Source organism: Hippichthys cyanospilos, chromosome 4 (genome assembly GCF_059441005.1).
Source record: "Hippichthys cyanospilos isolate Australia breed blue-spotted pipefish chromosome 4, RoL_Hcya_1.0, whole genome shotgun sequence".
Taxonomy (NCBI): domain Eukaryota; kingdom Metazoa; phylum Chordata; class Actinopteri; order Syngnathiformes; family Syngnathidae; genus Hippichthys; species Hippichthys cyanospilos.
This window is the reverse complement of record NC_142372.1, coordinates 11,502,437-11,515,890: the sequence shown is the minus strand read 5'-3', so window position 1 is coordinate 11,515,890 and position 13,454 is coordinate 11,502,437. Positions and strand designations below refer to the sequence as shown.

The 13,454-nt window shown below is 38.4% G+C and overlaps 2 protein-coding genes across 2 annotated transcripts; both read left to right on the top strand.

Annotated features, from left to right (window-relative positions):
* Positions 1-4,124: 4,124 nt before the first annotated feature.
* cgref1 (cell growth regulator with EF-hand domain 1) lies at positions 4,125-8,894 on the top strand. Its single transcript, XM_088413486.1, has 7 exons — positions 4,125-4,331; positions 5,531-5,627; positions 5,887-5,961; positions 6,897-6,961; positions 7,124-7,248; positions 7,322-7,423; positions 8,090-8,894. Exons 2-7 carry the CDS (start codon positions 5,539-5,541, stop codon positions 8,390-8,392), a joined length of 759 nt encoding a protein of 252 aa, XP_088269612.1. The 5' UTR covers positions 4,125-4,331; positions 5,531-5,538; the 3' UTR covers positions 8,393-8,894.
* Positions 8,895-10,002: 1,108 nt separating this feature from the next.
* Positions 10,003-12,996, top strand: drc8 (dynein regulatory complex subunit 8). Its single transcript, XM_088413581.1, has 7 exons — positions 10,003-10,033; positions 10,147-10,216; positions 10,480-10,552; positions 11,052-11,128; positions 11,706-11,748; positions 12,375-12,441; positions 12,507-12,996. Exons 1-7 carry the CDS (start codon positions 10,009-10,011, stop codon positions 12,623-12,625), a joined length of 474 nt encoding a protein of 157 aa, XP_088269707.1. The 5' UTR covers positions 10,003-10,008; the 3' UTR covers positions 12,626-12,996.
* The last annotated feature ends 458 nt before the right edge of the window (positions 12,997-13,454 follow it).

The window sequence follows — 13,454 nt, the reverse complement described above, 5'->3', positions numbered from 1 at the left end:
TATCCTATATTCCATCGATCTATCAATCCGTCTATTTTATTACCACCTGAACATGTCTGTACTAGGATTTGACAAAATGTTGTCTTCAATTGAAATAAAGCGACGTTCCAAACCAAAAAACAGGAATGAAGCACTGAAGCAATGCTCCAACAAACACTGAAAAAAAGTCGAGAAACTCACACTGACAAAATTTTGTCTTTAACTTACTTTTAAAACAGGCATGGGATGAAATAGAAAAATAAATAAATAAAATGTACATGTACATTTTTATAAATTATTTTAATGTCATTACTTCAAAGTTGTTTATTTTTAAATAGTTACAATGTACTGTGCAGTATATTTTATTTATTCACAATAAGCTGATCAATATTTTTAATGAGGTGAATAACAATAATTCGATAATTGATTAATCTCATGTTGGATTTAATTGTTTCAGCGGCCTTTTCTGTGCCGTTTTTGAAACGTGTCGTGATGGTGATCTGGCATTGCCATTCCCCTTCATTCTCCTGATGGTTCTCTGACACGCACTTTTCTGCTGATGAGAATTTAATACTAGTTTAAATCTTCATGCTTCCACCTGCTGGCTCCCACACACAAACCGTAATTACACGCCCATTTATACAGCCAAAGATAGATATGTGTGGGTGGATGTGTGTTTGTGTTTTTTGTGTCGCGATTTGTAGCACTCTCAATGTGTTCCTTCAATGAATGTGTTTGTGATAGAGCACGGCTAAGTGTCATAGCGCCAGGAAAAGTCATACGCAAATAACTGCGTGTTGAAGATGCAAGTGCATTTTTCTTTCAGACCACAAGAGGGAGACACCATTGAGTTCTCAAGTAGAACGCAAGTAAACTAAACTCACAGACGACTTAGCGACAGTGATGGGGGGAGATGAATGTTGAGTCACTTTTCTTTTTCGGCATTTCCACGTGAAGGTCGCTCATTTTTTTTGGACAAACATGTTGTTTTTATGTGGGTGTATGTTCCCAAGTGGCAATAGTTTTCCACAAATACCTGTGTCCCAATGATCAGCTGGAGGCAGGGTCCTAACGTCCGGCAAGCACGCTGAGCTGCAATTAGTTGCCCATGATGAAGCGGAACTGCCCTCTCAGTGTGTGTTGTACAAGAAGTACAGTGGTGTTGCCAGAGTGCAAGAGAAACATCCTCTCTATGGCAATAGTGCACTGTTTTGTGTGTGCGTATGTGCATGGTATTGTAGTGCAAAACAATTAGTGCTTCCTGGCTGTCCAGTTGCAATGACCAGAAACTCATAATAATAGGCTTGTGGAATGTGACATCTAGTTCTAACCACCTCAAGTGTATAGAAATGCCTGGCATTTTTGTGTGTTTGTGTGTGTGTGTGTGTGTGTGTGTGTGCCTGTGTGTGTGTGTGTGTATGTGTGTGTGTGTGTGTGTAGGTGCGTGTGTGCGTGTGCGTGTGCGTGTGTGTGTTTACACAAAGTCCATCTGATTCATCCCAGTTTAATACAATATAAAAGACTGGATCAAACTAGTCCAGGGGTGTCAAAGTCATTTTAGCTCAGGGGTCACATGGAGGAAAGTCTAAAATCTAAAATCATGGTATATAACTTAAGATCAATTAGTGTCAATTATAAGTAACTTTTTGCAACACAAGCGAGCGTGATTCTAATTCCTAGTGAATAGCTGCAGCCACTAGTAACAATATTGTTGCAAATACTGTGTACATACTGTAGTTAGAGAAAAAGTCAAATAACTTCTTTTTTGGTCCCATATATATTCCAACATGACATTTTTCCTTAAATTGCATGAAATTAATGATTTTCTAGAATTGTTTTTCTATATGTTCATAAAATATGTATTTTGTAGAGCACACAAAGATCATAGGTCACAAATTCCAGTCCTGAAGAGCAGTAATCCTGCATGTTTTCAATGCTGCTCTCTGAAACATGCAAATGATTGGGTACCAAATGATTAGGATCATTTTCAAGCGTAAAATGTCCATTTGTAAGAATTTCTTTAGGATCAGTAGTGTGATATATTTATTTTTGGCAACTCTAGTGTTGCATTGTATAACTGATAAGCTATATTACAGATTTTTACCAAAAAAAAAAAAACTGCCGGTAACAAAAAGCTGATAGAGCCTGACATGAGCTCATGAGAGTGTTCTTATGTGAGGCCCCCATTGCTTATATCACTGTTCATTTAGCCATTATACGCCAGAACATGTGTTGATGTTATATTGGGGTCCAGGTCTAAAAATAGCTGCCATGGTTTGGACTGTTGGGGCCCACAAAATAGTATGAGTTAATCCTTGTTATGTAACCGAGTTGAGGTGGGGGGGGGGGTCCAAATGGGACCTGCGGTTGAGTTTGTGTGTGCGTTTGTGTGCGTGTGAGTATGCACGTGAATGCACTTGGGCTATGCTGAAAACAAACAGCCCTGCACTTGCGTGACATGCCGATGGGAAGCGGCCACAGTTCACAAAATAGAACATGGAGTAAACATCTGTAAATTGTCACATCACAAAGTGGAGGTAGGATGACAGAATCGTAACATCACTCGTTGCAACAGCAGGACAGGGGTCATTAACCTTCTGGACGCTTATTGAGGGCTTGGAGTGGGATACTCCTTAATGTGAAGGTCTATCACTTTGAAGCGTACATGTAAACAAAAAATCTAATATATAACACTTTATCATAACTCTGACAATGTTTTTATTTTTAAATGAAATTTTTAACAACATTCACTCAGGGAAATCACAATGTCTATTCATAAATGAATAGTGAATAAGCTAAAATATCAAAATATAAAGCATACTAAATTGCAATTTTCAGGAAGTGTTGCTAAACATTGTATTATTCTCCTAGTGATTTGAAATGGCGTTCTCAGATCAGTAATATGCAGCGAACACAGCCAGAATGAGAATCATTCCATTAACTTTGCATTCTGAGACTAACTGACTCATTTTCTGCTTCATTCGCACACACGCATACAAGCACATGCACAGAGGCACAAAGCTGCAAGTCAGCCATTAGAGGGACTCTTCAGTGGGATGTTGGTACACCATCCATCTGTGACATAATGAGATGAAATCGCACACCGTAACCACGCGTGTTCAAGTGCAAGTGTTCATGTTTGCTTTGCGATTTTCCTGAGCACCTGCTCTGCACTGTTGTGTTGCCAAGCTGTTCTAATGTCATTTGTTTGCTTTTTGCAGTGTAACTTGACAGAGGTAAACATCTCTGAGGAAATATTTTCTAGACATGCCAGTCTGTCTGTAAACATTCTACAATGAGGCGGAAAATGTTTCATGTTGTTCTAAAATTAAGGCCATTGCATTTTTCAAACAACGTACTTCAATATTGCCATACAATAATTTTGTGAATGCATGGATTCGCATATATACGAAGAATTACTGTATACTGTATTGCGTTATACTTTTTAGTGTGTCGTCATCTAGTGGTTGTTTGCAGGCAAAGCAACGACTCCTAGTTTTATACTGCAACCGAAATCATTCATTCCACAACGTCACCTTCATTTTCAAGTCACAAAAAATATCTAAACTGAATCCCACATGAGTACAAGAATATCGAATGGTAGAACCATCATCCGGCAGTCATCTTGGACGTTTATTTGTTTCAGAAACAGGCATCTCATTCACTCACCAGTGTGGTGACGTTTTAATATTATTTCCCACAAATATTACTGTACACTTCCATAAAATCTATGTTTTCAAGATGTTGCATTCGCACGTATTTCAACTTTGTTCCTGCACACAAAGCACACGAGTATCGAGACAGACATAACAGCATAGCACTACTAGGGGCGGGGCGACATTGTGGCCAGGTGTGAAAGAAAGAAAGAAAGAAAGAAAGAAAGAAAGAAAGAAAGAAAGAAAGAAAGAAAGAAAGAAAGAAAGAAAGAAAGAAAGAAAGAAAGAAAGAAAGAAGAGAAATTTTGTGTGCCCGTGTACACCTGTGCGTGTGCGTGTCTACTAATAAAAATACAGCACTTTCAAAATGCTTGCAATTGCACTTTTGCAGTCAAGTACAATTGGCCTCAAATGTCTTTGGGCGGAACCTTCGTGTCGCGCATGCAAGGACAAGAAAGCTTGGATCTCGCTGTGGACGTGGCCGGGACACGCTGGCTTGGCTTTGTGCGCGTGTGTGTGCGTGCGTGTTTGCGCGTGGTCGTGTGTGTGTGTGTGTGTGTGTGTGCTGCCGAGAACTTCTTCCACGTGGCCCACATCACACTCAACTTTCCGTTCGGGAGCGCGCGCCTGACGCAGTGCAGAACCCAAGGCGCGTTCACGTAGCGGCAGCAGTGAGAGGACGAGACACTACTACCGGTAAGTGAACGTAACACTGGCCGAAAAATAGCTTTCCTTTAACCTCTGTGTCCTCATTTCATCTGTCGTACGCGACCGCACGTTAGCTTTCACTGTATTGAAATGCATGTATGTTTTACAACGTGCACGATATTGTCGGGAGTCATGTTGTCATCCTTCGTTCCGGGACAGTGGAACAGTATTTAGCTATGCTAGGGAGATTTGCACGATACCAATACAAGAGCTAGATCCCAAAATGTGCCCCGCGCATCATGGCAAGGATGTGTAGAAAATGTGTAGCCACTTTACTACAACGGTACACCGCCCAAGCTCCATATGCTTTATATTGAACATCTTGCTTCTTTCTGCTTGCAGTCAGAATCACTCAATTATCATTAAAATGTAGTAGAAGTGGCTTAACATTTGCATATGTATGCTATTTTGTCAATTTGGCAAGTCTAATACACTGCTCAACGTGTGTAATAAGTGATTAAATGATACTGTACTACAAAACGCACACAGGGTTATATTGCCCACAAGTACTTTGCATGTCATTTGGATCATATGCATTCTATTTTCATCATCATTTTGAACATTTTGCACACGTCTGTAAATGGTACCTTTGTAATAATGAGGTACTCTCCCTTTAAGAAACTCATGTTTTTGACGACACCATTCATTTTTATCCAACGATCCAAAGTCGATAGTTGCAAAATATTTACACCTGTTACATAATTGTTAACTAGTGGATGCTAGTGATGGAACTTTTTGGCTCTTTAAAGGTTTGGTTCATTCAGGAGACCTCTTTCAGCCTTTCTTAAAATATTAATGTTTTGCTTATGATTTTTATTAACCCTGAAAACAATATAATATTAATTTACATGTCAAATCACTCAAAACAGCAATTTAAAAATATACATATAATTTGAGAGAACATTACTTAAATAAATCAATAGCATACAATAACAACAACAAATAAATACATTTAAAAATGGACACTAGATTTTGAAAGTGGCCACCTAATACAGCAAAAGTGAATTTTACAGATAAATGCAGGTCAAAGAATGTTGAATGTGTCTGTGAGATGTGTGTGTCTGGCGAGATCATTAAAAAGTCACTAACAATGTTTTTTTTTTGCACTGAAGATTTCAAAATGAGGTCGTTTTAACATTGTTATATTCCACCATGCTCTATAATTACTTATCGGTGCACTTGTTTAGACTTCATCATGGATACACATCTGAACAGACTGGTCCCATCAGTTCTGGTTCTGGCTGTATTCCTGCAGGCTCACCTGTCTCAGACTGCACCTCAAAGGTAAACCACATGTTGCGCTGCATTCACTGTACACTCACTGTAGTTTATGTGAACATCCTGCTAAAGGTCCATCGAACTGAATTGTTAACGCTTTTAAAGGTTGGTTTTTAGATGCTTATATGTATTGCATACTAAAAAGAATATTGTATAATAATGCGTGATATTATAACAGTAAATTATTTGATGATTCAGCATATTATTTACATGCGTGGTTGTCGGGTAATACTAAATTTGTGCATTTTCAACTTCAAATCCAAAGAGAGGATCCGGAACAAATTCGCCCCGGTTCCAACGTGCTGACCAATCCTTTCGGTTCAGGAGAGGAGGAGAGAAGGTGACTGACACGACAACAAAAACAAAACAACACATGGTTAATAAGCAACGAGTGTCAATCGGTTTGGACATTTCTGTTTCAATGAGCCATGACACATTTGTTTGGCTGTGTGGACTTTAGCTGCTCCCTTGTGATGTGTCCTCCTTTGATAAGATTGCATTTGCAATCACACAGATTCACATTGAATTATTCTGGTATTTTCTTTCTAAGCCTTAGCCTATTCATTTGTGCCTACTGCTGTGTCCATTTTGTACCCCACTGAGCACACTAGAATTTTGCAGGGTAGCTCAAACCAGTGAAACGTTATAGACCAAAAACTAATGTCCACAACAGAGGACACAAATGAACATGCTGGATCTCAAGAGGATATCTGACCCTGTCAAAACATGATTGCCTCAATATTAAGTACAGTATACCTGATGCATATACAGAAGGTAAATATGACAATTTTGTTTACAACAAAAAAAAATCACATTTGATGTGTGAAATTACATGACTGAGTTGTCTGAATCTTGGTTTTGGCCTTCCGATATGTAAATGTCCAGTCATTTACTGGAAATTGAACCTGACGGACAAAATACACATGCTGTACCTGTAGCTGTTTCTTAACATTCACTTCCATTGATGAGACACTATTGAAAAGGCCAGTCTGTCCTCTACTGAGCTACTTAGTATGGCGGCTCAAACGAGTCAAAAGAGATCAACCTAAAACAAATGCCCAAGACCGTGGACACAAGTAGACTAGCTCTCAGGAGGCCATACAGTAAGTCAAAAACCAGTTTGAACCGGGCAGGCGGTGAATGTAGTTTTCACTTTACAGCATCACATACTGTTGGGTAGCACATTGAATTGCATACAAGTCAAGAGTCAACTTGCATAATTCTTATTTGAACGTACTATGGTGTGTTTAAAATACGTTTGTGCATGTGCCACAGGTTGCTGCAGCGTTACATCGAGTTAACAAGAAAAGATGGTGTTAAGATCAACTCACATGATGAGGGTAAAGGTTCCAGTATTACTGTAATTTGATTTTCACATGGCTAAGTAGACAGTCAATATTAGCATGCCTGCAACCTCTCGTGGGCAATGGCGTTCAAGATAATGGTTGGATGGATGGATAAGTATAATTTACCTTAACTTATCATTCCTGTTGTTTGGTCAGAGGTGTTCTACCTGTTTCGTCTCTATGACTTCGACCGCAGTGAACGCCTGGACGGCTTGGAGATGATGAAGCTGCTCTCCGACTACAACTCCCAGCATGCAACTGAGGAACAGGCCAGTGACATGGTGAGGAGTGAATGTTTATAACGACTGTTGTTTTTCGTTTATAATTGCGTGATATGTTTTGTTGTGTGTCCAGGTGGTGTCCTTGGTGGATTTTCTTCTTCAGAGTCAGGATGCAAACGGGGATGGTCTCTTGGCCCCCTCGGAGCTGCTCTCTCCTCCTTCAGCTCACACAGAGGTAGCACACAACTGTACAATGTGATTGGTCATTTAACGATTACGGTATACTGACAGAAGGGGTGGGTTGAGTAGCCAAAAATTGTATTCTCGTAAAAGTACTGTTACTGTAGAATAATATGATTCAGTGGAAGTAAAAAGTAGACTCTAAATGTAGATTTTTGACATTGCGAAAGCACAACTACAGTCCTGGCTTACGTTTTTTTCATGTTACGAAGTGGAAAACTGAGTTTTTTCGTCCCTTTTTACAGCATTTTTCCCACTTTACGGCGTCAACAACAATGACAAAATTCAAACTTGATGGTCAGTGTGCGTGCGTTTGACTGCGAGTAGCACCACGCTCATCCGTCACTACATGCGTCACTGCATACGTCACTAAGATGCTGGGCTGCCGTTGGTCGGCGTCACTAAAATGCTGATCTGCTATTGGCCGGTGTCATGGTGTCACTAAGATACATGCTAAAGACTTATCCCGTGTGAGTGCTTACAATATCATATTATATTGTGTATTTCAGTGCTTAATTCAAACTTGAATTGGTTAGCCATGGGTCCCAAGGTTGCTAGTGATGTTAAAGGGAGAAGTAAGAAGATGATTAGTAGGGAAACAAATTAATGAACATAATTAAACAATTACGTACTGCCTTAACATAAGTCTCTCTGCCTTTAGACTATAAGGGACAACAACAACATCGCTGTTGACAATCAGAAGGCAAAACCGGAAGAGAGGATGCCAGACGTCATCGGCACCGAGGAGGAGACGACAGAAGCGGCCAAAGAAGAAGAGGAGCCCAGAGAACATGTTCAGTCTCATCAAGAGATGATGCAACAAAATGTTGGAGCAGAAGAAACACAAGAGCCCATACAGCACGTAGATGAACACAAAGGACAAGAAGAAGTCCCAGATGACATTGCAGCTGAGCAATTGCATGAACAGGAAATCCCTGTGCATCAGGGCCAACCAGAAATATAAACGCACACACACAAGCATGGCAGAAGACTGATGGGGGCTATGGTTGCATATCAGCATCCACTCTCAAAGACCAATTCGTTGCAAACAGCAGAAGAAAGTCTTAGATAAAACAAAAAGAAAAGAAAATGCAATCTTTTTTTTCAAACCAAAGCCATAATTTCAAATTACAGTATGTGTTCTCTAGTGTTATGGAATGTTGAACTTTTACAACCATCGTACATGGTTTTCTGGATTGTGTGTTCTTTCTAGGGATGGATGGGGTCTTTAGCCACATTGTGCACCTCGTAGGTGTGTGCATGATGCAATGAAATCAACCACTGTCTTTCTTCTTGTTTTACAACCTCTGCGATGATTGAAAGGAAATCATTTCAGTACTGTATGTCAGACCCCAATCTTCCAACAAAAAAGCAGTTGGTGGAAATTTTGGGTGTGACTGATGGCAGACAGAATGTCCATTTCATGACCTGTTTGAAAATATGAATGAAAACAACATTTCATTGGATCACGCAATTCTGTCTGTATCTGTATTGTAGCATATGTTCTGAATACCTGCATGAAGCTGGACCCCTTCCCCATGCAAAAATAGGGGGCAATTGTTTACTATACGTTTTTGAGTCATTTGTGCTGGTCTGTGCCACAAAAAAGAAGAAAAAATATGCTGCGACTGTTTTGCAGTTAATTAGAAATGATCCAGAGTTCACCTACCCCCCTCAACTACTCCAAATAGACCTAGATTGTTACATTTCATTTGGTCTATGTTTGTGCTGCAAAAATATTTGTTTGTACTGCTGCGTTTTATAGATATCAGAAATATCCAGCACAAATGTGTCTTCAGTAGATCAGGATATGGCCTGCTTTAAGAATTATATTTCCATGCTCATTTGAAGGCAGTTGGACTTGTGTTTTATATGAACATTCGGTCAGTTTTTAAAATTTATATTTTAGTTAAAAAAAAAACTTTTTTTCCGATATACCTTATGCAACCTGTGATTGAAATTAAAAACGGGCAAAATAAAAATTACATTATTCACGTCTTTAAAGACGTGTGAAGAATTGTTGTCTTTTTTTTTTTTTTAAATAAACTCCTTAGTGTTCATGGTTGTTTAAAAAATGCCTTACTACATCGTCATTTTTTAAATCGCCCTATTTTACATGGCCGTCAAAAACCTTTCTAACGTTTTTTCTTTTAAAAAGAAAAAAGCTTTTTGTCACCTTACGATACATCGTTGTTAAAAAAATCACCTTACTACTCACGATTTGGTTTTATTTTCTTAAAGAGAAAGGCTTTACTAAACATGGTCGTTTTCTTAAAAAAAATTCTACATATGCGGTTGGTAGGATAATGTTTAGGTAATATTTAAAGTCACCTACTTCAGTAAGACAATATTTTATTTAGTTCGACACGTTGCGTGAGTGAGTCACGTAGATAAGTAAGACTGAATTAATAAATATGGTTTTATTTACGGTATTCTAATGACCAAGATTATCGTCGTAAATTCAATCATTACAATCATTGTATTTTTTCTATTTAATTTGTACTGTAGTATTTTCTTTACATTTTTTAACGAAACACGTGCTGTTATCGGTTGCCATAGCGACCGTAAACAACAAGCAACATGGCGGCCAACGCACAAATTGCAGGTTTGTTATGTCAAATTACGAACGAAAACCTGTCAAGATAAAGTCAAGGCAAATCAATTCAAATTGAACACGGCTGAGTGTCATGAGAAAACCATTGTTTATTTCCCTCCCAGAGGTGGAAAAAAAGATTCGAGCAGCTTTCGAAGCGTTTGACTACGAGTCAAACAGCACAGTTGATGTTCGGTGAGGTCCTTTTTAACTAACAAAACAACGTTTTAAAAACACAATCCAGCTTCTTCAGTCACCTTCATTTCGCTGCAGACTCTTATGTCTCGTTTGCAAATTAAGTAGAATTAACTATCATAATTACAGATAGAAAATACATTGCAAGGAGAGTGTTGGTTACTTATCAATACACATCTTCGATTCGTATGATTTTATTTTGCACCTCATAAACAAAAGGTTTCATGTAAATGTATAACACTGTTATGTTATTGTTTTCCCAGCGAAATTGGCACTATTATCTATTCTCTAGGTTGCTTCCCCAGTCAAGCAGACTTACACAACTTTATAGCTGAGGTAAGAACCGTATTGCTATATAAAACTTCCGTGAAACAATTGAATATATTTTGACTCACAATGGTTCTTCAAGATTCTTGAGGAAGCAGTTGTGTAGTTAACAATGCATCGTACCTCACAGTTAAATTATTTGGAGTTCAGGGGTCAAAGCTCAGCTCAGCATTCCTGTGTGAAGTTAATGATTTTACACAGTGTTTTTTGTACATTGTGTTATATTATACTACTTAACCATGTAACTTATTTATACTGTCATCAGTACATGTGACTAAAAAGCAAATTGTGGAGAGTCTCCGTCACTGACGTGTTATGTGGTCATCAAATGGTATGTTGTGGATTTACCAACAGCCTCTCAAAAATCCACTCTCAAACTTCAAAATTTGCATGGGTCAATGTTATTTCTCAATGAGAAAGAACGGGGTTACAGATTTAATATGCACCTAATCCCTGGACGGCATTCTTTTAAATTGAGTAACTAAATATATGGTGTTTGGCAAACTAGGTGGAAGAGGACCAAACAGGATACATCCACCTGGACCGCTTTCTTCCAGCCATGACCAGAGTTTTGATGGAACACATGTAGGCTGTCTCTAATGATCCTAACAACCAATGTCAGAGTTTGTCAGGGAGATTGGATCACAGAATACATGCGCGACAGCATTCGGTACACCTACACAATCCGGTGAGATCCGTAAATTTTCAACCCTAGAAATGTGCTACGACTATTAATGAATTCATCAAATTAATAATAATTAGTAATAATGGTTTTGTGAATTAGTTGCGGCTCTGGACATTTTTGACGAGCGTATCCTGCCACACGTCATCCAAATGTTCATGTATGTGTATAAAAAAGCATCATTAAATGACCTCTATGAAAGTCTCAATCAAAAATGAGCATTGTTAGCTAACATGAGCGTTTGTCAATCCTGATCTTGTGTTGGATCTCATTAGATTGTGAAAGTAACCTTCATGCTGTGATGAGATAATGGCAGGCACTGAGCACAGCTTGATTGCCTTACTTGGAAGCTTATAATTTACGTATGCTTCCTGTATCTTGATAAGCATTGTGCTGGTTAATTACAAACAATAGCACTCGTATTGTTTGCTGTCATCATGCCAGTGCTGGTTGGACTACATAAGTGTATTTGTGTTGAAGGTTCCCTCCCATCTCTGAGGACGTTTTGCTTCAAGCATTTGAGGTGAGAGCTTGTTGTATTCAAACTGCAGTTTGTCTTTGATAAAGACTTGTGTTTGGTAAAGCAGAATCACACTAGTAGAACCAGTAAAACATGCCAAGGTTCACTTAAAACTATTTGAGGAGTGTAGTTACCTCCACAAGTCAAATAAACTGGTTGTGATCAATTAATCATCATACAACTTTTTTTTTAAATCTAATCTTTAATCTCAAACTGAATGCTTTCTGTATGCTCATTAAATCCATTTTTATGCATCAGGCTTCAGCCTACTACATAAATGCAAAGTACCCAGCCCAGAGTGCATCCACAGCTAACATTAGCAAAAAAAAAGTGCAAATCAATCTTTTGATGTTTCCCATTACAACAATGTATGTAAATTTAAAATGAAACCTCTGGTTTTCTCAACGTTTTAGGTGGGATTAAAGAAATTAATGTGATCAATTAATTACAAATCTTAACCTGTTTTTATCTTTTAACAGCCCTCAAATGTTTTAATTGAAAACCAAAAGGAAATATGCTGTACAGGTGAACTGTCATTGTGATACAAACATGGTGATATAGCTGCGAGCGCGTCTTGTCAAATTTCCATGCAAATGTGCAATCAAGCCTTCCCACGATTATGCCTTAAGGTTCTTGACGCTGACAAGAAAGGCTTCTTGGACCCAGATGATCTGTCACAGTATATGATGGAGGAAGGTAAAGCATTTTTTTTCTCCATAACTTTATACAATATCCGGGACAAATTTGTGTTTCTGTGCCAGGTGAGACTTTCACGCAAGAGGAGATGGATGAGATGCTGACAGCCCTCACTGACCATGAGACCAACCTCATTTACAGCAAAGACTTACTCAACCATCTTATTATGGACCCTGAGGTGTAAACTATGGCACGATTGAAGGGATTCGTCGTAAATGTACATTATTTACTTTGTTTGCAACAATGATTTATTCAAACACAGGTCTTTGGTCCATGTTTCAAGTAATTGCACATGGGTCATGTTCTTCGTCCTCTCCCATTAGACATCCATTAATGCTAATCTCTAGTGATGGGAAAACGAAGCTTCATGAAGCAGCTCTGATGTTTTTTTTTACTCCCCTAGATCAGTGGTTCTTAAATGGGGGGAGATTTTAAATGAAACAAACATGCAAAAATAATTTAAAAATAATTATTGAATGAATGATTTGTTTCAGGAAAATATGTTAAATATAAGTGAAACAAGTAACACGTAAAACAAATTTTATGTTTTGTAGGTTGTTTCATTATTATAAAAAGCCAGATTCTCTCCTATACTAAAATGTTTAATGTAGTTAATGATTATTTGTGAACATATCTCAACTAAAGTGTCCCAAAAGAGGACAATTTTAAGTTGAAGGCTTTTCTGACACTGATGGCATGTTTTAACTTTTTTTTTAACCCTAAAATGCTTTGCACTGGTTCAGGGGTACGTGGCTGGAAACATTTCGCAGGGGGTACATCACTGAAAAAAGGTTGAGAACCACTGCTCTAGATGGTGCTTTTGGTTTAAAAATAAACAAGGTCAGTGGAAAAATCTCCTCTGTCTCTTTGAACTAAGATTTCTATCGAGAGGAGTCAAAGAAAATTACAAGTGCTTCACAAGCTTCACTCATCACTGACAATACACCGATCTGCCTAACTGATTTAAAAGGCAAATATTTTGTATGTTGACCAGACAAGAGGTGCACACGGAA

Excerpts from the sequence above, each read along its gene's own strand:
- drc8 (XM_088413581.1), top strand. The coding sequence starts at position 10,009 with ATGGCGGCCAACGCACAAATTGCAG. Across the intron at positions 10,034-10,146 it reads GGCCAACGCACAAATTGCAG|AGGTGGAAAAAAAGATTCGA; the intron begins GTTTGTTATGTC and ends TTTCCCTCCCAG. Across the intron at positions 12,442-12,506 it reads ACAGTATATGATGGAGGAAG|GTGAGACTTTCACGCAAGAG; the intron begins GTAAAGCATTTT and ends TTTCTGTGCCAG.
- cgref1 (XM_088413486.1), top strand. The coding sequence starts at position 5,539 with ATGGATACACATCTGAACAGACTGGTCCCATCAGTTCTGGTTCTGGCT. Across the intron at positions 5,962-6,896 it reads TCAGGAGAGGAGGAGAGAAG|GTTGCTGCAGCGTTACATCG; the intron begins GTGACTGACACG and ends CATGTGCCACAG. Across the intron at positions 7,424-8,089 it reads CTCCTTCAGCTCACACAGAG|ACTATAAGGGACAACAACAA; the intron begins GTAGCACACAAC and ends CTCTGCCTTTAG.